The 26,744-nt window shown below is 29.6% G+C and overlaps 1 protein-coding gene across 1 annotated transcript; it reads right to left on the reverse strand.

Annotated features, from left to right (window-relative positions):
* Positions 1-26,675, reverse strand: LOC111642130 (probable acyl-CoA dehydrogenase 6). Its single transcript, XM_023388412.1, has 8 exons — positions 26,375-26,675; positions 23,323-23,443; positions 20,893-21,022; positions 15,230-15,336; positions 14,910-15,077; positions 5,419-5,599; positions 3,476-3,627; positions 1-2,065 (listed from the first exon to the last, which is right to left on the reverse strand). The coding sequence occupies exons 1-8, from the start codon at positions 26,555-26,557 to the stop codon at positions 1,806-1,808; spliced, it is 1,302 nt and encodes a 433-aa protein (XP_023244180.1). The 5' UTR covers positions 26,558-26,675; the 3' UTR covers positions 1-1,805.
* Positions 26,676-26,744: the final 69 nt, after the last annotated feature.

The raw sequence follows: 26,744 nt of genomic DNA on the forward strand, positions 1-26,744 counted from the left end.
GAACGATTCAAACAATCTAGATAAAATACTTTGGTTTTTAAACACCAGAGCTTGAGCATCTGGTAAAAAATGCGAATACATGATTCACAAAAATTATTTCAAAAATGCAAAGAATCCTTCACTTGTGCATATAGGAAAACCTAGGTTTTTGAAGCAGTGAAAAATGAATAAAAACTTTGTCTTATATGTGAGTAAATATGGTATTTCATTTTTAAAACTTTATTTATCACTTTTAACAGCAGTAGTTCTTATAGTAGTTATTCTTCTCATTTCAAAGAGAAGGGAATATATATGTCATTTTTAACATTAACTAAATATCCACTAAAACTTTTATGAGAACTATACAATATACCCATTTATATATCTGCTACATATTATTTATAACAATAAATAATAATTATAACAGTAATACTATTAATCTCTCCTACTCATAGCTTCATTCTTAGAGTATAATTCTATATGTAAACAATTTAGTTTCCAGCAGAAAACAATTTCTCGAATATATATTGTATATTCAATATTTATTAAAGTATAAACAAGATACTAATCATAATTTACAGTAAAAATTATATAATTATTAAATACGTAGCATTTTAAATTTGTTTTTAAAATATCTCTTAATATTTCAAAATAACTGAATAGATTTTTTTTATATTGTTATTGTACATTAAAAATTTCAATATATAGGTTGTCCATAAAATAAGTATACAACTTTAAAAAATAATTACTCATAAACTAAAAATGATAAGTGCTACCAATTAATTTTATAATGTTTGGCAACTTCAAAAGTTTCTTTCTAGATGATGCAACACCACATTGATCTTTGGATATACAGTACACTCTTGTTTAGAATGATGTTTCCCAGAACACTTGATCAGACATGGGGATCTGATTGCATGGCATCCCCATTCACTGGACATTACTACATGGGATTTCTTCCTTTGAAAATTTATTAAAGATATCATCCACAAAACTAAAGTGACAACTTTAACTAAGCTAAAGGAATGCATCATTGCAGCTTTTCAGTATATATCACCAGGTATTCTTAGGCACATGGATTAAACTGGACTATTGGCAGAACATCCCCTGTGCAATGAAGGAGATATACTGAACATATGGAAAAAAAGTGATACATGAGGAGATATACTGAAAATATGGAAAAAAGCTTCAAGAATTTTGAAACATTATAAAGTTCATTAAAACTAAAAACTTTTAAAGTACAATAAGAATATAAATTATAATGTCTGTATTGAGATTGATTAAGGATTGAAATTCATTATAGCCTAAGTTAAAGTAAAAAACTACTTTTTGGAAACCAACCTGAGAAAATCATTAATCATCTAACACCCAAGTATATCTGAACTGCTCAATCTCATCTTCAGAAAATTTGCCCTAACTACAACTTTCAGTTTTGAATAAATGCCCAAGGAATTCAATGTTTGGAAAAAGAAATGCTTTAATTAAAAGAAAACAGCTGAGAGAGAGTGCTATGTAGAATTTTTCTTCATAATGGTTTAGAATGTTTTTAAGAAAATAAAAAATATATAGCAAAAAATTGAAAATGTATACAATAATATATTCTTTGTTGGGCATTTATTCAAAACCAAAAATTATAGGAAGAAGTCTCTGAAGCTGAGCTTGACCAACTCAAAAGTACTTGGGTGTTAGATGATGAATGATTTTCTCAGGCTAGTCTCCAATAAGTAGTTTGTTATTTTAACTTATAATGAATATTTTGTAAAAGTTAACAATTTACATAATGCAAGAGATATATAAATTAATTTTGTAAATCAAAAGCTATATCATTATTTTGTACTTTTCTTTGATTTGCCTGGCAACATATCCATAAATTTACAAATAATAGCCAGCATAATTTCATCTGTCCCTCCTCCTATAGATAACAGACGGCCATCACGAAAGGCTCTACTGACTTCAGCTTCTTTGGTGTAGCCCATTCCTCCCCAGAACTGTAAGCAAGAATCTGTCAACTCTCTTTGAAGTTTGCCAGCTTTTAACTTTGCCATAGATGTAAGAAGAGTTGCATTTTCTCCATTCATTACATGAACTAGAAATTTCAAAGTAAAAAGTCAGGATTAAAATTTATCATTAATTTTACATTTTTTTAATTAAATAATTTTAAATTAAAATAATAATTTTGTTAATTAACAAGTTTTATTTTAAATTATCTTAAGAAGTTCATTTTTTATATGATTAATTGCAATTCATAAAATGTAAAAAACACCCTGATTCAAAAAAGATATAAATAATTTTATTATATTTTTACTTTCCTGTCTGTTATATAAAACAGAGAGAAAGTATGGTAATCAGACAAAAACTGACACCCCAAGATTTTTACATTTTTGGACTCAGGACATCTTGAAACGTCGAGAAATGCAAAAACATTTGGAGGTTTTTACTGTATGTATGAATGTTAGTGTGTGTGGGAGGCACAATTTTGTTCACCCTCTTTGAAGCTTAATAACTCTTGTGCTTTTTGTCAAAAATTTTTGCAGGATGGTTTGTTTATTAGAGGGATTGATACTATTAAATTTTGGTATTTTAAGGTTGAGGGGTGGGGAGATAATGGGGGTCATGTGTATCTCCAGTAGGGTCGAATAACAATGAGTAAAATCGTCATTAAATTTCATGTACAGTACTTTAATGACAATTTTACTCATTGTTAACGTTTACAGTTTTTTATAAAACCTATCCTACCCTCAAAATTAAGCTTTTTGCCATTTTATAATAATTTAAAATATAAAGAGTTTTTTAAATAAAATATGATAACAGATGACACCACCAAATGTTGCCAGGAAAGTTAAGCAACTTGTTGCTGGATTTTTTAGATTTAATTCAAATGTATAAATCAAAAAATTTAATAAAGTAAAAATGTCATTTAACACTACAGAATTCAAACACTCTTGTTTGTAATGAGTTTTAGATTTCTAAAATCCTTCTACAAATATTATAATATATAGTTTTATAATTTATCAAAGAAGATGAAAGTCTTTAATAATATATCAAAGCTTGACTCCACAGTAGAATAAATACCATGGTGCCAAGTTTTGTAATACAGTACTGTGTTACTATAAACAAAGTTAAGAATTTTTTACATTTTTTAATAGCATTAAATTTACCAATAAGCTGGTGTTGGTTCAATTAGCAGCCAGAAATGTTTTTGAATAAAACTCTTTAGTAATCTGATTCATGCAGTTTGTCTTTATTACATTTCTTTCTTGATAAATTACTTACCAATAAATACAAAAAGTATTAGTTATAAAGTTTATTTGCATATTTTTGTTTATGAAAAAACTTTTCAAATATAAAATAACTTTTATATGCTATTTGAACTGATGCTAATATAAAGAATTCTAAAAATATCTAAGTAATAAAAGAACACATATACAGCAATAGATTGAAATAAAAACAAACTGTGAATAAGAAAAACATCAAACTATAATTTCGTGTACAGTACCTGAAGCCCTGTAAATTAAAGAACGAAGAGCTTCTACTTCTGTTTGTAATTCGGCTAGTCGATAATGAATGTATTGGTTATCCAAGATAGATTGTCCAAATGCCTTTCTTTGTCGACAATATTCTATTGTAGCTTGTATTATCCNAAACACCCTGATTCAAAAAAGATATAAATAATTTTATTATATTTTTACTTTCCTGTCTGTTATATAAAACAGAGAGAAAGTATGGTAATCAGACAAAAACTGACACCCCAAGATTTTTACATTTTTGGACTCAGGACATCTTGAAACGTCGAGAAATGCAAAAACATTTGGAGGTTTTTACTGTATGTATGAATGTTAGTGTGTGTGGGAGGCACAATTTTGTTCACCCTCTTTGAAGCTTAATAACTCTTGTGCTTTTTGTCAAAAATTTTTGCAGGATGGTTTGTTTATTAGAGGGATTGATACTATTAAATTTTGGTATTTTAAGGTTGAGGGGTGGGGAGATAATGGGGGTCATGTGTATCTCCAGTAGGGTCGAATAACAATGAGTAAAATCGTCATTAAATTTCATGTACAGTACTTTAATGACAATTTTACTCATTGTTAACGTTTACAGTTTTTTATAAAACCTATCCTACCCTCAAAATTAAGCTTTTTGCCATTTTATAATAATTTAAAATATAAAGAGTTTTTTAAATAAAATATGATAACAGATGACACCACCAAATGTTGCCAGGAAAGTTAAGCAACTTGTTGCTGGATTTTTTAGATTTAATTCAAATGTATAAATCAAAAAATTTAATAAAGTAAAAATGTCATTTAACACTACAGAATTCAAACACTCTTGTTTGTAATGAGTTTTAGATTTCTAAAATCCTTCTACAAATATTATAATATATAGTTTTATAATTTATCAAAGAAGATGAAAGTCTTTAATAATATATCAAAGCTTGACTCCACAGTAGAATAAATACCATGGTGCCAAGTTTTGTAATACAGTACTGTGTTACTATAAACAAAGTTAAGAATTTTTTACATTTTTTAATAGCATTAAATTTACCAATAAGCTGGTGTTGGTTCAATTAGCAGCCAGAAATGTTTTTGAATAAAACTCTTTAGTAATCTGATTCATGCAGTTTGTCTTTATTACATTTCTTTCTTGATAAATTACTTACCAATAAATACAAAAAGTATTAGTTATAAAGTTTATTTGCATATTTTTGTTTATGAAAAAACTTTTCAAATATAAAATAACTTTTATATGCTATTTGAACTGATGCTAATATAAAGAATTCTAAAAATATCTAAGTAATAAAAGANCTGTGTTGCTTGGGCAAAAAATAACAACAGCAAAGATTAAGATTATTTCGTACTGCTAACCCTTCTATTATATTAAAATATAGTATTTGATTTATATTTACAAAGGTTATCTTATGCAAGAGTATCATACCAAGTGCCCAATCTTACACATTTTAAAAAATTCTTTAAATTGTGTACAAAAGAATTTTTAAAATGTGTTAGATTGGTTTCTTAGTGTGATTAAACCTTAGGTAAGATAACCTTCTTAGTCTACACTGACCAACCCTTGTTTTTGTTTTTATGTAATACTTCTGATAATTTCTGGGCTTCAAAAAAACAGACTTACAAGACATTCATTTACATGTCTTTAGTGGTTTCTAAAAAAACTGCACTAGTAGAGAAATGTCTGAAGCATGCAAAGGATTTTTCACATCTTTTAAAGATGCTCTTTATGAGTTTAGATAAAAGAAAGCTATTTGATGATTTTTAAATTGGAAGTTAAAATTATCAGACAGCCCATATCATCCGTAACCTGCAGCCATTTTCAAATTGACTTTTAAATATACATGACTGTAGGTTAGCTGCATGAAATTATGATATTATTCATGTATCATAATTATATTTTAGAATGTAGCAAAAGATTACTTTTATAATAAACATATACATACCTCCTATACAACCTGCCAATCTCTCATATTGAAACTGTAACATTTGATATGTGAAACCCATTCCTTCCTCACCAATAATATTTTTTGCTGGAACTCTAACATCTTCAAAGAAAAACTGTGCTGTGTCTGAAGAAAATGTACCTAACTTTTCTATCTTATTTCTACTTATACCTAAAAGAAAAATTAATATATTGTAATAATTTGAAATGCACATGTTATTTATAACATGTTTTTAATTTTTTAACTCTTACTACTTGGTCATGTGAATGTTTTTAAGTCATAAATAGAAAATATCAATACTTTAAACAAATGCAAGTATTAAATATTTATAGTACATATACTATATAATCAGTCATACAAACACTTTTTTTTTTAAATGAAAACTTGAAACTGAACTATTTGTATTTGTAAAATTGCATGTCATATATTCAAAGATTAAAACTTTGTATAAAGTAATTTTGTATATTTTTTAAATTTATGACATTAAGTTTATATATAACTATAAATAAATTTAAAATTTTATACTCTTGAATACTTTTGCATTCAAAAAAATATACAGGTGTTACACATTATGCACTACATATAATATATACATAATATATGTACAGTACAATACATACTGTACAATACATACTCGCATATAAGACGAGGTTTTATTCATTTTTTACTGCTTCAAAAACCTAAGTCATCCTAAATGTGTGAGCAAAGGATTCTTCATGTTTTTGCAATAATTTTTGTGAACCATGTATAGTTCATGCTGCCATTATAGCAGGGTGCTATTGAGATTAAGGTGAGTGTCAGTGTCACTTTCAGAGACAGTCTGAAAATAGTCAGTCATTTAGCAATCATTATTAATGTAGTTATTTCATATTTCTTAAATTGGTATTTTTAATGAATATTTGCACATTCTGAATCATAAAAAGTAAACTTTTTCTGGTCATGCATATTATAATCTTTTGGTTTGCTATGTGAGTATGAAGTGTGTGGAAAAGCATTCCTCAAGAGCTGATATGCAAAGTCATTCAGTTAATACTGCATTTCAAATTCACTTGATGGATCAGAGGACAATGTTTTGTGTAGTCAGAGTGAAAAAGTGGAGAGTTGTAACGAAGCTTTGGAGGATGAGTCCAAATAGACAAAACGTGATAGCATCAAGAAAACATGGTTGTTTGCCTTAATTAATACGTGCATTTGATAATATTCTATTTGTGATTAAACAAAATAAAATTAGAATTGTATTAATAAATCTAATTTTCTTTATTTTGATCTTTAAAGTCACACCTACTTCTATATGCAAGATCATCTTATACATGAGTAGATATGGTATATACAGTAGAGCATTGATTATCCAAATGCCAATCAACCAAAACATCAGTTAACCAAAAGTGTTCTAGTCGGACTGTGTTGTGCTGAATCAAACGTTTTTGATACTGGATTAACTTCTAAAGTATAATTTTTTTTGTTTTTATATTTTTCAATATATTTATTTTGTTTGTACAAAACAAAAAAATAATTTTTAATGATACAATAGCCATGATTATTATTATAAAAATTTTTGTTCAGCTTAACATCAACGAAAATTCAATGCAAAGTGACATGCAATGGAAAAAATTTAATACTATAATATACTATAATAAATAATGTACTATTATTGGGATATACTAATGTGAGATCTGAATAGACCCTGTGACTAATTAATAATTTAATTATAAAGTTAAATTTTTAGAGAAAAATATTCTTTCATTTTGGTGAGAAAATAGCTTTTTCAAAACGTGGGAAATTGATAAAAAGTCACTTCCTTCCACAGAAGTTGAAACATCGTTTTGTTTTACCCTTATCTATCAAAAATCTTAGCACCCTGGGAACTGTCGACCCCTTGATAAATCCCCTTTTTCCTCAGTCACGTGTGAGAATCCAAAAAATTGATTGGATGAAAATCATGAGATATAGAAAGAGTTATGCATGATTCAGGGAGTACGCTGAGGAATCTCATAGAAGACAGACGTATTCCATACTACATCCCTAAGGCCAACACCCATAGTTGTATCCCGCAGATTTTAATAATGAGTTCAAGTTAGTAAGATAAAAAAATTTTTTATTATGTGCTATTCAAGACCTCCCCACGAGCTGAAGTATAAGAACTGAATGAATAGAAGTATAAAGAAATTAAAGGTGAAGATAAAAGAGAAATCATTAGAGGTAGTATGATTATCATAGAAAATTGTGAGCTCTCTCGATCTCTCGAAACGTTTAGATTAATTATTCCATTGTGTATAGTTTTATTCATTTGTCTTATTAAATTGTTAAAGGAATCTCAAGTGTCTGAATCAAACACATTCTCTCCACGAAGCATAACGCGTGTTAATCTAAATTTGATTAACTGATGTCAGGAATCCTGACTAGGGAACAAGTGATTACGAAATCCTCTAATTCCGCTTTAAAATAATCTTCAAACTGTAAGTTCCTCCGCACTCAATTTTCTTTGAGTAGAAAAACCATCCTTTTAGACAAACTCTGTTTGTCTAAAAGGATGTCTAAAGGTTTGTCTAAAAGTTCTACTCAACTATTCAGCAATTATTCTAAAGAATAGTTGCCGAATAAGTGATACTGAAATCAGAGTTACTCATTACCCCTGGCTAGCCCCTCACACTAATATACTATATTAATAATGTATTTTTTCGTACATAATTGGTTATCTGAAAAATCAATTTTCCAAACAACTCCAGTCCCCAATTGATTTGGATAATCAATGCTCTACTGTACATATAAATATTTAATTAAACTAGTTTACTTTAAGAAATAAAAATTATAACCACACAAAATATATTTAATACATTTTTAAACTTCTAGTCCACAAAGTTAGAAAGTAACAAGTCATACCAAATGTATTGTTCAAGCCTTGCTCGGACGGGCTGGCTAAATGGAGTTTTCCAGGTTTTCTCCATGTCTGTAACACCTAAATAAAGGCCAGTTTCCCTTAAAAAGATCTCCCGGAAGGCATTCCCCCTAGGCATATCACCCAAGTGTTGCATTACCATAACTTAACAAACAAACATACCAAATGTATTTATTTATAACAAAATAAAAGTCAACTGTTATAAATAAATATGTCTGGAAACATTGCATTGTTATGTTTTTCCAACTTTGGGGTTGAAAGCTGAAAAGTTTACAATTTAAAGTAAAATTTAAATTTACAAATTTAAAAAGGTCGGGTTATTTTTTCATTTCTTTGGATAAATGTTTCTTAAAGTAAATTATTTTGTAGAAGCAATGGATCAAACAATAATATATCAAGGCCACTCTGAAAGTTTCCAGATATGTGTAAACCACTGAATGCAAAAATAAAACAGTCTGTGATGCTTTACTGCTGAACATTTTCTGAGCATAAGTTCAACAGTATACCTGTGTCCTTGAAATTTTCCACGCATGGGAAGTGCTTGAAGGCACCACCATATCTAATAGATAGAGATATATCGATATTTTATTGTAACTTACTGGAGTACAGTAAATCCTGGGTGCCACAGATGTATAACCCAGTATATCTAATGTTAAAAATGGAGCTGACAGGAAGCATTTATGAGCAATGATGTTTTACAACTTTAAATCTGGTTTGTCAGAGTCCCACTGCCTCCGCCATTTGCAAGTAACATTTCCTAATTCCTGTCCATCATGAACACAAGTATTCTGGTGATTCAGATAAATTAGACATGACAGAAACATCCTTAAAGGTAAAGAGAGAAATAGGAGACCTGCAACTACAGTTATTCTGTATAATCCATAAGGATATCGAGCACACCTTAGGTATTGGATTGGTGGCAGTGAATGGTATCTTGCACAATCATCTTCATGTCAGGAAGATCATGTCTTGGTGGGTGCCTCATTCTCTAACTGAACAAAAAGAAACTCATATGGAATGGTGCCACTACATGCTGAAAAATTTCAACAGGGAAGCTCAAAACGTCAGTGGGACTTTGTCACTGGAGACAAGACTTGGATCTACCATTATGACCCTGAAAGCAAGGCACAATCCATTAGTTTGGGTCTTCTCCAATGAAGCACCACCTGCCAAAGTCAAGTGTTGGCTGAAAAAACGGTAGCAACATTCTTTGGAAGACAGGGTCATGTTATCACCATAGCCCTTGAAGATAGGAAGACAGTTAATGCTGAGTGGTATGTCACCATTTGTCTTCCTCAAGTCTTTCAAGAAATCTGCAAATGGTAACCCAAAACATGCTTTCATAGGATCTTGCTCATCATGTATGTGCAACAGCACATATAGCAACAAGAATGGTGGATTACTTGAGCGATTCCTGAGGGCAGTTGGTCACCCATCCACCTTACAGTCCAGATTTAGCACCCTGCAATTTCTTTCTGTTTCCCAAAGCCAAGGAGATTCTGAAGGGACATCGTTTTGGGAGTCTGGAATAGACAGTTGCTGCATACAGAGACACCTTGGCAGATATATCAGAAGATTGGTGTCAGTGCTTCCAAAGCTGGTTCTCCAGCATGCAATGGTGCATTGAACATCAGAGAGAGTACTTTGAGAAGATATGAGGATGGACAGAAAGTGACAACAAACAGTGTCATTGTATCCAGAAACTTTCAGCATGGCCCTTATATAAATCAGCTATAGCCACAATAACAGCTTTTTTGTAGCTATGCCTTGACCTTGGTCCAATAAAGCACTAGGCACCAGTATATACATACATTAAGTAGGATATCTCCACCAACATCATAATAATAATAATTTAATTCATTGTCATTATCAAACTTATATATTATCTATATTCATCAAAAACTTTTTCCTCCTTTTCCTCAACTTACTTTAATATTGAAAATTTTCTAATTTGAAAAATTTCATTTCCAAATTCACCAAAAATTTAATTCCAAAAATGCATTCCAATTTAGAATGCATAACTGATCATTTTCAATCTTCCAGTTTAGAGTATGTAACTGTTATAATTGAAACATTTCAAGAATAAATATTTTTTGGTTGCCTTAAATAAGCAGTTTATTTGCAAGTGTTGATATGTTTTCTTAATCTTTCATTATTCATTCAAATTATTTAATTGATAAATTGAATCATTTAATTTGTCAATAAAAAATTTTAAAAATAAGATCTATATATCCATCAGGTAAATGAATAAAATCACATTAAATAAAATATAGCAATGAAATACAGTGGGTGATCGGTTAACAAACAGTTCAGACTGTGAAAAAATTGGATAACCAGCACTTTCGAAAAAGATTTTATGTTCAGACAACAAACACCTCACAGAATAAACACAAGAAGTGATGCTGTGTTTGAGATTTGTAGAACTGTTGTTACTGGCACTCTATAAATGGATAAACACTGTCCTAAACTGGATGTATGCAATATAAGAACACTTTGAAACCATAATTCAGTTAAAAAAACAAAAACATTTATTGAAAAACAAACGTTTTCAAGCTTTATAAAGGCCATCCTCAGGTTCTACTGGTAGAATGCAAAATTGAACAAGATATATTTAAAAATATTCATTGCATAAGAAGTTTGCATGTGCAGGAGTGTAGTAATATATTATAAATTAAAACAAAAACAGAAGAAAAATAAGTTATCTATAGTTATTTAAATTTTTTGTATAACAAAAAATCATAAAAAAACATTAAATGTACTAAGACCAAAGGCTTATAAAACTGAACACCAATGCTAAACGTATTCGAATACTGCCCTCCAGGCATACAATATAGGAGCATAGTCCCTGCTGGTGATAGCCGTTCCTCTAGAAATAGCACTGTATATCTCAATAATCTCAAGATATTTTAGACATGATGGTAATTCATTTAGATGTAGAAGGTGAGCTCTATCAAAATGAACATCTATGTCTCTGTTCAATGCATAGGTGGCCAAGACAGTAGCTCCTGTTTTTTTAGTAATTGAGTCCTGGTGTCCTTGAGCCTTGTCTTGAGGAATCAAAAAGTAACACCTATATTGTCAACCAAGCTTTTGGTCATAGAAAGGAATTGTGTATACTCCTGGCAGAGCCTTTTCATCAGGAGGGTCTTTGTCATTCCTAAGTAATGAAAAGACACAATATGATGTCCGAATTGCATACAAGAGATCTCATAAACTAAAGAGCTCATAATGAAACATGAAAATGATCTGATGACAGAAAACTCCAAGAACTCTTGAATGAAGAACACTAAGAAACTCACTGAGATGTATTTAATTCTAAAAAAGAGTAAGATGAAAGGGACTAATGCCAACATTTACTTTCAAAGTTCTTTTGAAGAAATGAGAGGATGTCAGAACAAGGTCTTAGAATGGCAACCAAACCAACCAGGTTGAGGTCAATAGGCTTGGGGGTCTCTACAACTACAATGCTAGATATTAATCATTTCTGAAAAATCTTGAAAAAGACAGAAGGGCAATCAACATTGGACAGATTCTTTAATGCCTACAAAAGGAAAAAAAATATGAATGATAAAAATGCAAATTGTATATGTATGTATTCATATTATTAGACTGCAATTTGAAAAGATTGTATAAATATACAATCTTTTCAAATTGCAAACCTATAAATTACCACTGTCGTCCATCTGTCATTCCTTAATCTTGAGAACAGAGTTAGATAGATGAAAGCCAAGACGAGATATGGAAAGATTAGGAACAGCAGGTCCAAATATATATATGAACTTCTGGTGTAAACTGGATGTCACATTATTTCAATTAAAAAGTTTTCCCTTGAAAGGAATTAGATAGATGACTAGCACAACTTTATTGCTAATGGAAAAGTATGATGCACAGAGGCAAGTCACTATGAATTTACGGTAGAGAGCATACATTTTAAATTAAAAAATTATTAAAAATATTCTGCAGAACCATGTTGTCAATATACAGTTCAGTGACAGTAACTGATACTTTAAACTTTCTTCAAAGGAAACCACAGTCATTCCATGCTCACAGGATTGAAAGTCTGCAACCAAGGTGGTGAGATTGATGGATATTGATGGTGATTACTAGGGTTTCTCATTTCCCGGTCTTTTGCTTGTCCCGGGATCCCGGGATAAAAGTGAACTGTTTCCCGGGATAGAATTAATTATTTTTAAGGTATACAAAATATCTTGAAATCAAATGATATAATTATTTTCCATTTTTTAAAGTAATTTTAAAGTTCTGTAACCTCCAAAATCATATTAATAATGCTGTGTAAGGTCTATAGGCCTATAATAAAAATTACCTTTAAATAACGTAGAAATTTTCACAAATAGAAAAAAATTAATTAAAGTTTGCTGGAAACTGCATACAACAACAACAAAAAAAAAGCTTTGAATTGAGTTAAAAATTAAAAAAAATGAACTTCTAATTTAGAAGGTAATTTTCGTTTTTTAAATAAAATATAATACAAAATATTGCAAACTTTTATAAGATTTTAAAAAGCAAAGATGGTCAATACTCCGATAACTCACTCTAATTCTTATTTTAGTAATGAAAAGTCTTGCCACCGAGAATGCCCTTTCCGATTCAATTGATGTGATTGGAATAGTGTTTAATGCATTTAAGAGAAGACAGATATTATGTGTTTTTTCACCTGTAGCCTGGAAGATTTCGAGTTCGTTTTCGAGATTGTAGTACTTCTTTCGCTCTCTAGTATTCTTGATTTGTCTACCTTGGCTGCTTTAATAGCGGCATCAAGCTTAGAGCTCGATAATTCGGCAATTCATTTGGCTTTAATAATCAGGTTTATGAAGAAAAACTTCATACTTGCAGACTTTGTACTCGTTTGTATCCTTGCCCAATTTGCACAATCTGGCGTCAGGCATTTATTGAAGCTACTGGGCATGGTTAAAACTCAAGACAGCGTAAGCACAATTATTCCAGATATTACAGGTTCCGACAAGTAAAGAATTTTTATAGTCCTGCCACAAATAAGCTATATATTGATTATTGACCATTTGTGACATGCTATAACGAGCAAAAATTTAAAAAAACTAATAGGTAGGTTTAAAATTAATAAATACAAATGTATTCTGGCAGTGAATGAGTTAATTATGCTTTCTATTTGCAAAATTCCTCAACCTTAACACAAAATAAAAAAAAAAAAGAATTTTTAAGAAATTTGCGGGATTTCCCGGGATATTTCCCGGGTTAAAAAAACAACCGGGATCCCGGGATCCCGTTTGAGAAACCCTAGTGATTACCTATCAGGCTGAATTGTAATCATGTTGAGTTCATTCTTAACATTGTGGAAAAAAAATTTCTAAATTTCATCTTTATATTCTGATAAAATTACAGTATTATGCCAATGAAACTTTTTACAATAGTTTTAAATTGTTACTTTATAGAAATGAATTTAATACAATAAAAAATTTAATTTCTAAGAAAGGCACAAAAATAATAGAAAACAATATACAAATGCTTGAAAATAATAATGTCATATTTTAAATCATTAGAATGAGCACATTGCCTGGTAGAGAAGCTTTAATACAGCTGAATAAACAATCTAATTGTATAACAATTTCATTTATAAAACAGACTGTCATTGGTTTGCTTATCTAGCTGTACTAGAGCCACTTTACAAGGCAACATGCCAAATATTTTACATAGACATTCAGAATGATAAATAAAAATGATTAGATAAACATCTGAATTATAATAATATGAAAAATAATTTTAAATATTTTAAGAAATTTTTAAAATATTTAAAATTATTTTTTAATAAGTCCGATAATGATATACAATTATTACTATTGCAATTATTCAAATAAAACTTAAAACAGAAGCATACAAGTTTATCACAAATAAAATACAAGCATGCAAAGAAGTTTATCATAAATAAAAATGTTTATAAATTATATATCATATGGTAACTATGGCTTTTAAGTGTAATAATACAGCTCTTTTGTGAAGTTTATTCAATTTGGTATTTTTGACAAAAATTACCAATAAAACTTTTCTTATTTGAAATGATTTAAAAAAGGATGTGTTTCTATTTTAAATAAATTAAACTATTTGTGGAAAATTTTAACCCATTCTCTTGAGTTTACATTTTTCTATTGATATGAATATCAATATTCAATAAATTACATATTTAAAGTAAAATTATAGACATATTTCTTTCTCAATGTTTTAATTAATAAGTTAATTTCAAATTTATATTTTGTCATTCAATCCTACTGATGTTTAGATCTAACATTAAGCAGGCAAACACGAACAGTAACAAAAAAGAACTTTATTAAAAAAGGTTAGAACTGTCACAGACATCCTCGGGCAACACCCGGACAAAATCCAACGAACTTTCGCGCCTTTTCTTTTTTTGACGTTGCCAGACAGAGTTCGTGATCTTGGCAAGTGTTGCCAGACAGTGTTCAGGATCTCTGGCGCTGGCGGCCACAATATTTAAAGAAATTTTCTAATTTCATGTAATTAGAATCATTCAAAAACAAATATCAATAAAATAAAAATAAGATTCACAAACAATAACATTTTATATACAAATACCTGGTAAATTTAAAGGAATACATATAAGTGATTTGTTTCTGTGTGGATGACCATCACTAGTGTTTGCCAAAAGACACATCCAATCTGCTTGCAGTCCATTTGAAATCCACATCTTACTTCCATTAATAATTAAATCATCTCCTTTTCTAACAGCTGTAGTTTTTATACCTACATAATTTTATATTTAATTAAATTAATGTTTTCAATTTAGTCAAAGAAAAATTATTGCAGAAATAAATGTTTTTACATCAAATAATTATAAATAAATGAGATTTTTTAAATATATAACAGATATAAAAATAAAATTAAGTACTACCTACCAGCAACATCTGAACCTGCCCCAGGTTCACTTACTCCCAAGCATGATACTTTATCTCCAGAAATGGATGGGACTAAAAATTCCTGCTTTAATTCTTCACTTCCAAAGCTGATTAGAATATAACAATAAGTGAAATACAAAGAATCATATTTTTAAATTTTAATATGTTAATATTTTAAAAATTCTCATAAAAATATTGTTCTTTATAATATGTTATGTTAGCAATACAATCAAAAATTAGTGTGAGAATCTGGAAATTCAGAAGAGGGTCATTTTGAAAATTAACAAAGTAGAGAAGAAGAATTATAAAATTTAAGAGAAAATAATATTTTTAAACTTCAATGAATTTTACAAAAAAACGGATGAAACTTTCGATTTTGAAAGGAAGTTGATTTCCTCTCCCAGGTTGACTCATGATGAGTCGCATAAGTTTTGCACATGTTACTGGAGAGAAAATAAAAGGGACGTTTTCCCACCATCCGAGGCAGTCTGTCGAAAAGAGGTTGCCACACGAAAAGAGCTCGCCATAAGCTAAAGGCAGTCGTCATACAAAGTGTACGTCATACAAGTCCATTATATGAATTAGTTAAATGAAAGTTATAAATATATATAGCAATAAACAAAGTATACGACAAGATTGTTAAAAGAGAAGTTATTTAAAGGACTTTCCAAAGAAACTTTTAGAAGAAAAATACCCAGAATTGAAGAAGATTCTCATTCAGAGAAATATTCGAAATTACCTGGTGAAGGTAATATGATCACAGTTAGATCGATGTGAACTCTCTCTCACGCATCAGGTTTAGAATAAGATTAGGTTAAGTTAGTAGAGTAGTTTAGGTTTAGGTTCATTCTTTTGTATACTTTTATATTTTGATTTATTAAATGTTTTGTTTATCATTATGAAAATGGTTTGGTTAATATTGGTTATTCATACTCATTTGTATTTAAATTTCCTTCGCTCCTCTTACTCACAAGTTAGGGATCACGCATGTTAATCCGCGTGTAAAATAACTGATTAACTGGTGTCAAGGATCCTGACGAGATCTAAGATTCATCCTCTAGATCCTTCTTTTAACATTATAAAAAGCCCTGCTATAAAAAGACTTAGAGATCGAATCTTGCAATTTTGTGCCGATTAAGTGGTACCAATTCTATGGAGTGTATCCCCAGCTTATCTCACATTAGTTTGTTCAAAGATCTTCATTATTTATGCTATGTTGATTGTTACCTATTGTATAAACATTACATTTCAAAACTAACTATTATTAATTTTCATTGCTAGTATTATTCTTTTCTGGTATTCAATTCCTTTTTGTTAAAGTATAATAAAAATTAAAAAATAATACTGAATATACCAGATTTTACATATTAATCATAACAATGTTCAAAAATTCATCATAAAATGCAAAACATAAGTGCAATTGTTGCAAAATATTAACATGTTTATCTTTTGCAATGTGACTTATTAATAGATCATAAGCTGAAGCTATCTGAAAATAGGACAAAAACACTCCATGGCAAATTTAAACAGTTGACTACCTGAAATTAAGCATTTAATATAAATATTAGATCAAACTATACAACATTAACACAACTAAATGGCATGCATCTTTGTAGAATAAAATTTATAAATAAAATAAAACCAACATGTAATGATCACCAAGGTTCTTAAGTATACCTAATTCTGTTTTTACATGATATAATATAATAGAACATGTTTGAAGAAAATATTTCAATTTTAGTTAATAAATCAAAGGAGAATTATAACTTACTTGTTAGCAAAATTTAATAAATTTATATTATTCACACAAATTTTATTTTAACTTAACTTTTCTTTTTTATTTTATTTAAAATAAACAATCATAGCTTTTAACATCAAACAGCATGTAACTTCACAACCAACAACTGTCTACCCTTAACCATTAACCGGTGCGAAATTCTTTAAAATCGGCGAACGTTTTCGATTCCCCTCCTGGGATCTTCTTCAGGCTTACTTCTTTATATCTTTCGTTATAACCAAGGTTCTTTATATCTTTCGTTATAACCAAGGTTCTTCACAACCCGGTGTGGTAAGAAAGCATATTAATTAAACAGCATGTAAAAACTATTCCATATTTTGTAAAAACTCTTTCCCCTTGTGGCACCAAGAGAGCTTTTTTTCATTGTGGGTTCAGCTCAGCCAAGGCACACAGCAGGCCTGGCAAACCCACAGTAGAGCCAACAGATAATAAATGATGAGTGGTGTCAGATTGGTAACAAATTTTGGCCTGGGCCTAGAAATCCAAATATAGCCATATATATATAGGGCTATATTAGAGCTACACCTGTTATATGGATGGCTAAGGCTGTTAAGGTTTTAACCTACTGCTCTGGAGTAATCAGGATCGAATTCAGGCAATACCAAGTATTGGTCCAATATGGGTCTTTCACAACAGTCTATGGCCCATGATCAGTTACTTTCAAATTAGAAGTTAAAAATGCACTTTGTGACAGAATGAATGTTAGTTTGCAGGGACTGTACATGGCAGCTACAGCCTGAATTATAATAAGATTTTCTTTTTAATTTAATAAAATAAACAGGTAAGCAAAAATACAAATGTTGTCTATTAATTTATTTTCTCAAATGAAATATAATGTGAGAAACCGGAGGCAAAGGGGAGATTCCCTAAAGACCCCTTGGTCCATGACAGTTTGGCAAAAATTGCTCACTTTGTCACTGGATGGCTATTAGAGAATATGTTGTCGGGATTGCAAGATCTTTCCAACATCAGGACCTGACACCAGTTAAGAGGGTTAAGCATTGTCTTAACATGTGAAACATGAACAAATGTTGAGTAGGAGGGTCAATTCAAATGTTGAGTGGGAAGCATGGTGAGTAAGTCAATAGGGTGACATTAAGACAGGTAGATCAATTAACAAACAACAAAAGTTTAATATAACTATAAGCTAGAGTATACAGGATTCTATGAAAACTACTATATACAAAGAGTAATTATGCCAAAGCTACGTGACTAAACAGCTGAGTATGTTGCTCACAAGGTTCTTGGGAAATTGTTCCCATTCTATCTACATTTAAGGAGAGAAAGAGAGAGTTTACATATGGGCTAACAAAATACCTCTGAGAAAGAGATGTTGTTATCTATTTCCCTGGAGGAGTATATGGTGTTCTAAGGTGAGCTGTGGTCTATGTCGTATGGCAGTTCTAGCCGGTACTCTCTATGGCTGAGTATGTCCACTCTGGGGAGGTTCGCCCTGGAGATGTCCGTCTGGATATGGGAATGTGTCCATTGGTGTCCCCCTTCTATGGTGGTTTCTGCTCTGTATGGTGAGACTGGTAGCAGTCTGCTTTGTATGGCACTGGGAGATCCACCCTGATTATGGTGAGTTTGGAGATATACTCTCTGTATTGTCTCGGGGAATGTTCACACTGAGTCTCAAGTTGTAGCCTCTTTTATCCTCCTGAGGCCTGGGAAAACCCATCAGATGATTGAATGTTTGGAGACGAAGTTGCAAGTGTGAGGTCAGAGGTTGCTGTCGATGACACTAAGTGTCGTTTAAATGAAGCTGATAGAACCATATTTGGTTTGAGACCTGTAAGATTCATCCTGTTTACTTATTGGAAGGTTGACTTTCCCCTCTTTTAATGATAGGTTGTTATAATTTAACACTAGATTGTTATAATTCTTTAACAGCTGTTTATGAAAAGGGTGATATTCAATCCATTTTCTGTGCGATGTTTTCTTAATGATCGTGATGGAGAAATAGGTTAAAAATTTCCTTAATTTTGAGCAAAATCAGGTTCTCCATTTCACAATACCATATATTAAAATAAAGAATGGCCAATGAGTAAACAACCCATCACTCAATATGTTAGACCATCCTGGATATGTTATGAACAGGGCCCAACATATCCAGGGTAACTACTCATGAAAAATTCCTTAAGTTTTTTAACTTCTCAGATTTGATGGGTGACCCATCAAATCTGAGAAGTCAAACTGTGATCACCCAGTGTGACAAACTGATGCCTTAACTACCTTAGTTATCCAGTTATCACAATTGCACAATGAAAGAAATTGAAAGAAACTCAATCATACAAACAAATTGTCAAAAGTCAAAATTTGAATTAAAACTTTTCTGATTACTTCTGTTATGGAATAAAGTCGGAATGAAAGATATTTGAATAAGTCATAAAAACCAGTCAAATCTTAAAATTTACTTCAGCACCTATAACATCCTCATATATAAATTTCTTTTTAAAGAAAGTACAATTTTCTAGAAAAGGAAGTATATTTTTTCTTAGAATTAAAATCAAATGACAATTTTTAAAAAGGCAAATTTATTGAAACATTATATCAAAACAAATTACATAAAAAGAATTGAATTTTTTTCCATAACACATTAAATTAAAACTGTGAAAAAAATCCATATAAAACAAAATCTGTGTACTAGTATATCTTATGTATAAATTTAAATATTTTGATCATTAATTGTCAAAAATTTTACAAGCAGAATTGAAGTAAAAACTTACTTTTATATATATAAATTGTGATTTTATCACTGTATTACACAATTTATTTGATTCTCTTGAAAAGTCTACCATCAGTGAGAGAAATAATAAGTAAAATAGCAATATAATACTTCAATACATATAAAAATTGCTTTATTACAACACACTTCAATACTTCAATACAATTCTGAATAGTTACAGCTGTATAGACCAACCTCAAAAATACAACTGTCTTCAGAAACTGCATTGAAACGCAACTTTTATATTTATTGAAGTTGAAGAAGAGTTGTTTGTTTATTTCAAAAATATAGCACTTTTAATAAATACTGTTATNGTTGCGCCAGTTGCCATAAGGACTTCCTAAATAAACTTTTGCCCTTTTTTTAATGACATGAAAAGTTTTAAAGAATATCAAGTTATTGAAAGTACGTCTAGCACCTGCCTGTAGTACCAAATTACTTATAAGTTCATTATTAATAGTAGCAGCAAAGTAGCTCGATTCAATACAGAAACTGTTTGGCTTATTATTAAAAAACATCAGGCTTTGAGATGTTTATATATATATTTGAAGACTGACTGACAACACTACACTATCCTTAACTGGAGTTGGTTGGCAATACTTGTTTACAGTGTGCAAAACTTATTGTATTGTCTGTGCGTCGGCCAAATGTGTAGATGTTTGATATGGTTGCTCTGACTACGTATAAAAAAGTTTTGTTACAGTTCGTGTGGTGGTAAAATTTGATTTAAACTGGAATCACTCAAACGTGATAGCATTCGACTACCTAGCATTAGTATTTGAAGAAAAATCGGTAGGATAGAATGCCAAAATATATCTTTTTTATAAATAAATGCTCAAAGAATAAATGTTCAAAACTTATAATTCCATCAGTGAGAGAAATAATAAGTAAAATAGCAATATAATACTTCAATACATATAAAAATTGCTTTATTACAACACACTTCAATACAATTCTGAATAGTTACAGCTGTATAGACCAACCTCAAAAATACAACTGTCTTCAGAAACTGCATTGAAACGCAACTTTTATATTTATTGAAGTTGAAGAAGAGTTGTTTGTTTATTTCAAAAATATAGCACTTTTAATAAATACTGTTATCACTTCATAAAATTATTAAACTACATAAAATCATACTTTACTAATGCTGGTAATGTCATGTCTGTATGAACTGTAATTGACATAGGGACACCACCACAGTTTATATACGCTAATTCCTCAAGGAAAGCAACAGTAAAAGAATAATCAAGTCCAAGTCCTCCATATTCTAAAAATTAAAACAAAAATGTATAAAAACCACAAATGTATATACAGTCAACCCCCCTATAACACTGTTGATTATTCCATTTTATATGAATTCCATGTTGTACGAGTCACTTAGATTTTACAAATAAGTGTGCATGGCTAGGAATGGTTCACATATTTGTAAAATATAAGTGACTCGTACAACATGGAATTCATATAAAACAGATTACTGTAATCAACAGTGTTATAGGGGGGTCAACTGTACAGTCGACCCCCCTATAAGATAGAGATACGTTCCATTCTCTAGGAATCCGCTTTCTTACGAATCCTTCCAATCACAACCCGACACGTGTAAAGTTTACGGACTACGGCTGTTTGAAAGATTTTCTTCCATAAAATTAATCGATTCTAGACTAATCCGACTCAACATTTCCAAAATACGTATATATTTTTTGGGAATAATCCGTATAAACTACGCTATAAACAAAAAATTGTAGGATTACTTACCGAGTGTCACCATTCGACATTGCCATTGCTCAACATTGTTTTCGTCGCGGAACAGCTCAGCAAAGAGCGGCCGATTTCTAACAACTTATTTTTCTGTGAAAACTTCGTAGAACTTCGGAGACATCATTAATATAAATAATTTTAATCGCCGTTGAATAAGAAATGTTTCTTTCACAAGAAATGTATAAAATTACAGTACTGTATTAGACTTACGGTACCTAATTTACATACTGACAGACGATAGTTAGCGTAAAAATCTCCGTAGCGTGGCGCCACGCTAGACGGCGGAAATTATATATTTAATTATAACAAAGTTACAATAAGTTAATATATAATTATATATACAGTACCTAATTTATATATAATTAATATATAATTATATGTACAGTACCTAATTTATATATAATTTATATAATACTGTCCAGACGATAGAAATCTCTCCGTAGCGTGGCGCTACGGACGGCGGGAAAGTAGTTCGGCTTCCCGATGACGTTTGAGGTGTTTATAGGGAACTTTTACTATTTTTTACGGATACCGGTAGCAATTTTTTCGTAGTTTTATAGGAATCGTAACTATAGGGACCGTAATTATAGGGGGGTCGACTGTAGTTTTCTTATGTTTAATTATTTGTTACTATCAAATTTATTAATATTCAACCGTATTAATTAATTTTAAACATATGAAACTATATTATCTTTGATACTGATCAATACTATGCTAATTGTAAAAATAATTATTTAAAACAAATATCCTAAATAAAAAGGATTAATTAACATTAAAAATTTTATTTATATTAAAATTTAGTCTAAATATTTACAACCACTAAACAACTCATATTCTTCTATTGTAAATAAGAATGAGAATTTTCAGAAAGTAGATTAAATTAATATTTTACTAAATATTTTAGAATATTCTGGAAGAAAAAAGTGGTCAGAGCAAGACTTGAACCTGCAACTCCTACCTAATGTGAGGATGAGGGAGTTGAGGGCTTGAGTTTGAAAATTTGATTATAAATATTAAAATTTAATAAGAGATAGTGTCTAGCACCTGCCTGTAGTACCAAATTACTTATAAGTTCATTATTAATAGTAGCAGCAAAGTAGCTCGATTCAATACAGAAACTGTTTGGCTTATTATTAAAAAACATCAGGCTTTGAGATGTTTATATATATATTTGAAGACTGACTGACAACACTACACTATCCTTAACTGGAGTTGGTTGGCAATACTTGTTTACAGTGTGCAAAACTTATTGTATTGTCTGTGCGTCGGCCAAATGTGTAGATGTTTGATATGGTTGCTCTGACTACGTATAAAAAAGTTTTGTTACAGTTCGTGTGGTGGTAAAATTTGATTTAAACTGGAATCACTCAAACGTGATAGCATTCGACTACCTAGCATTAGTATTTGAAGAAAAATCGGTAGGATAGAATGCCAAAATATATCTTTTTTATAAATAAATGCTCAAAGAATAAATGTTCAAAACTTATAATTCAATGTGTACATAAAATATAAAATAATCTTTACAGTTACTACATCAAATTTTAATTTTATCTGCAAATAATGATAAAAATATGGTCAAAACTTTTGAAATTCTCCATCATTTTGACAAAAGTTTATTTACTACTATTAAAAAAGTTCAAGTTTAAAACTATTTTGAACATTTAATTTTTTAATTATTAAAATAATAAATTATAAAAATTATAATAAAGCCAATTGTATTTATTATAAATGAAATAATTTATTATATACAGTAGTTTAATAAATAACGACAAGCTAAAATGAAAATTATAATCCATAAAAAATATTTTGTACCTGTAGGACGCGTAATTCCTAAGACACCAATTTCTGCTAATTTTTTGAAAATTTTGTGAGCAGGATAAATTCCTTCTTCCTCCCATTGATCCACATATGGATTAATATCATTATCAATAATCTGAAATATTTATGTTAATTTAAATTTTAATAATCACTCATTTTTATATATCAAGTTAAATAAATATCGTAAATATTAATGTGATACAAAAGAAATGATCTTGTAACATCTAAAATTTATATTTATGTAAATGGTTAATTTAAAAATATATACCATATAACAAGATTTTAATCTTGATCCTAGTCTAAATAACAGAATTTTCATAAAGATGTTATATGTGCAAATTCATATATGTATTAACTACATACCAATAGTGACTATTTCTATTTGTAGTTAAATTTGAATTATAAAAACATATTGGCTATTCAGTGGCTACTTTTCAGTTAGTGATATTTGCATATGGAGTTTGCACTGGCACTTTGATAAAACGGTGCCACTGCAAAACTCCATGACACAAAAAATTACTTTCTTTGGTAGAAGTTTACTTTGGTAGTCCAAATGGCGGCACTTCCGAAATCACAACATCATGCATGTTTTGAAAGTTAATATAGGTATTTCTGTCTTTAGTTTACAAGATTTCTAACATCATTTCAGTTCTAGATTAATTTCCTAACACTTTATAACTTTGTAAAGAGTAATTTAATTATTCAGGTTCAAAAAGTTATATATTCTTGCGTGAATTTTTTTTTTTTTTGAATTTTGCATTTGATATTTTGGATATTTTGTCGTTTATTGTTGTAATGGCGGAGTTTGGAAAACATTGATGATTTTCTTGGCAAAAGTGTACTTCAAGGGATTTTTTTTCATTTTTTAGTATTGTAATTTCCCTAATTTAATTTTGACAAGAGAATTTCATCAGTTGGTATGTCTGACATAAAGTTTGGTATGCAACCTGCAGATACAAATTGTTCAAAATGTGATGGTTGTCGTAAATTAAATTATCAAAAGGATCGTAATTCTGTTTCTTTTAAATGTCATAAATGCATAAACAGTTTGTCATATGAAGTAATTTTTCAATGCAAATTTGGAAAAATTTCTTGAGGAACTATGTTTTTGTTTATTTGACATCTAATTTGTATAGAATGTACAGTACATTGAGTGTCACTGTTTGGCTGTGGGCATGAGTAGTCAAACAGCTGTTGACTAGGCAAATTTCATATGACAGGTAAAAATTGTTTTATAGTCTAATTTTACTGGAATGAAAATTGGATGGACCTGAAAAAGTTGTCAAAATCGAAGAAATTGTTGTGAGCAAAAGGAAAAAATTAGGAGAACTGTTCAACCTGTTTGTTCAGCATACGAGTAAGTTTTATTCAGGAGCAGGTTCTGTTTTAGTTTGAAAAGTGCCAAAGATTGTACCTTCAGCCCAGAAAGTAAGTACCAATAAATCCAAAAATTGTTAGAGGAAGAATGTAGACGTGTGTTAAAGAATGCAGAAAAAATTTCTACGATAGAAAAGGATGAAGTTACGAAAGAATCATCCAAACCATGTTTTTTACTGAATAAATTAAAGAAAATAAATTAGAAATATGTCAAAGTGAGTGAAAGATTTTTTTTCTTTAAATGCCGGTGTAGTAAGTAGTTGCGCCAGTTGCCATAAGGACTTCCTAAATAAACTTTTGCCCTTTTTTTAATGACATGAAAAGTTTTAAAGAATATCAAGTTATTGAAAGTACAAGTTCCTGGGATCTACTGTAGAATCCCAAAGTATTTATAAATTTTTTGTTATATTACATTTCAAAATAAATTCAAATTTTTGATATTACTATTATTTTATAAAAGTAATATATGAAATATTTATATATATAAACATCCCAAAAATCCAATGTATTAATAACAATTAATTATTACATCAGGTTCTTGGGATAGATATATATATATATATATATATATATATATCACTCACCNCCAGTGGGTATTGAATACATCCCGAGGCAGTGGACAATTTCTGCCCAATTAATTTGACTAACGGTTGGTTATTATTGAAATATTTAGTAAAAATGAAAGTTTAATATAAAATTTATCCTCTAGAATAAAACAAGATCATTTAACATAAACAAATTTAAATTATAAATGAATTATTAGTGTATTGAACATAAACTTCATTTATTAAAGAAAATGTGTTCAGAAAATATCATCATCAACAAATCCCATTAGCTTGCCACTGGGCAAGCTAATAATGGGATTTGATGATGATATTTTGTCTTGTTTAACCTAGTAGACATTAGGTTTAAAACCAGAAAGAACCAGGGTAGATTTATGGAATTTCTATAAAAAATAATAATATTGTTATTATATAAACAAAGATTATTCTTTATTAGATCTCATTAAGGCACAGTGTGAGTTTATATAATTTAATAAATTGGAGCTTTATTTATTATTTGTATTATTGTTATATTAGAAATAAATTTTTTAATAGAACTTAATTTCTTACTTTTATATACTTTTTACATATACTTAGTACAGTGGAGGAAAAAGTGAAATTCTAATTGCAGGAAATTTTATCATCTTGTTAAATTATACTGTATATATAACATTTCACAAATTTTTTTAAACTTTCACACATAATGAAAAATTAAGATTCATTTAAACTACAACTAATTTCATTTAATAGTCATCTTTACTTATTAAATAAGATAATAGTAATATCAAGTACAAATACTGCATTTAACTTTTTAATAATAAAATCATTGCTAAAATAAGTTCAAAATAATTAGTTGGTCAAGAGGAAAAAATCAATTGCTTAATCTAGATATATTTCAAAACATTGCACAATACATGAAATTAATTTTCCTTATTTTATCTTATAAGTTTAGCAACAAATATTTATCTAAAAATTTTATTTAGGTTAAATAATGCATTTAACCAATGTCTATTTTTGGATGTTATTCTGGGACACTCTTTATTTATCTACTTGCATATCACTTGCAATTTTAATAGCATATAGTTAAAGAAAATAATTACTAATTTTACTATTTTGTGTTTTATTACCTTCCTAACGCTTTTCCTCATTTCTTCGTGTTCTTGAGTGAACTTAATACTGACTCCATACTCACTACTTCTACTTGACGGGGTTATATAAAAAAATCTTCTACTTTCGTTCCTCGTAACTTTTGCAGATAAACACTGTAAAAATCTAGCAGACTGCCTTTGCACAAATCGATATTTAAACATTGTTGAACGAATTGAACGAGCTTTAATTAACTGGAACAATAACAACAGATGACTTGCGATTAATCGTTTCTTAATCGGATAAGAAATATCAATACAAACGAAACAAGAACAAAATTATCAACTAACAAGTAATCAATACATATCGATAACAACCTCGTAAACAACTAACAAGTTCGACCACGTGGTT

Source organism: Centruroides sculpturatus, unplaced genomic scaffold, assembly GCF_000671375.1.
Source record: "Centruroides sculpturatus isolate CEXI.00-Female unplaced genomic scaffold, Cexi_2.0 scaffold1397, whole genome shotgun sequence".
NCBI classification, from domain to species: domain Eukaryota; kingdom Metazoa; phylum Arthropoda; class Arachnida; order Scorpiones; family Buthidae; genus Centruroides; species Centruroides sculpturatus.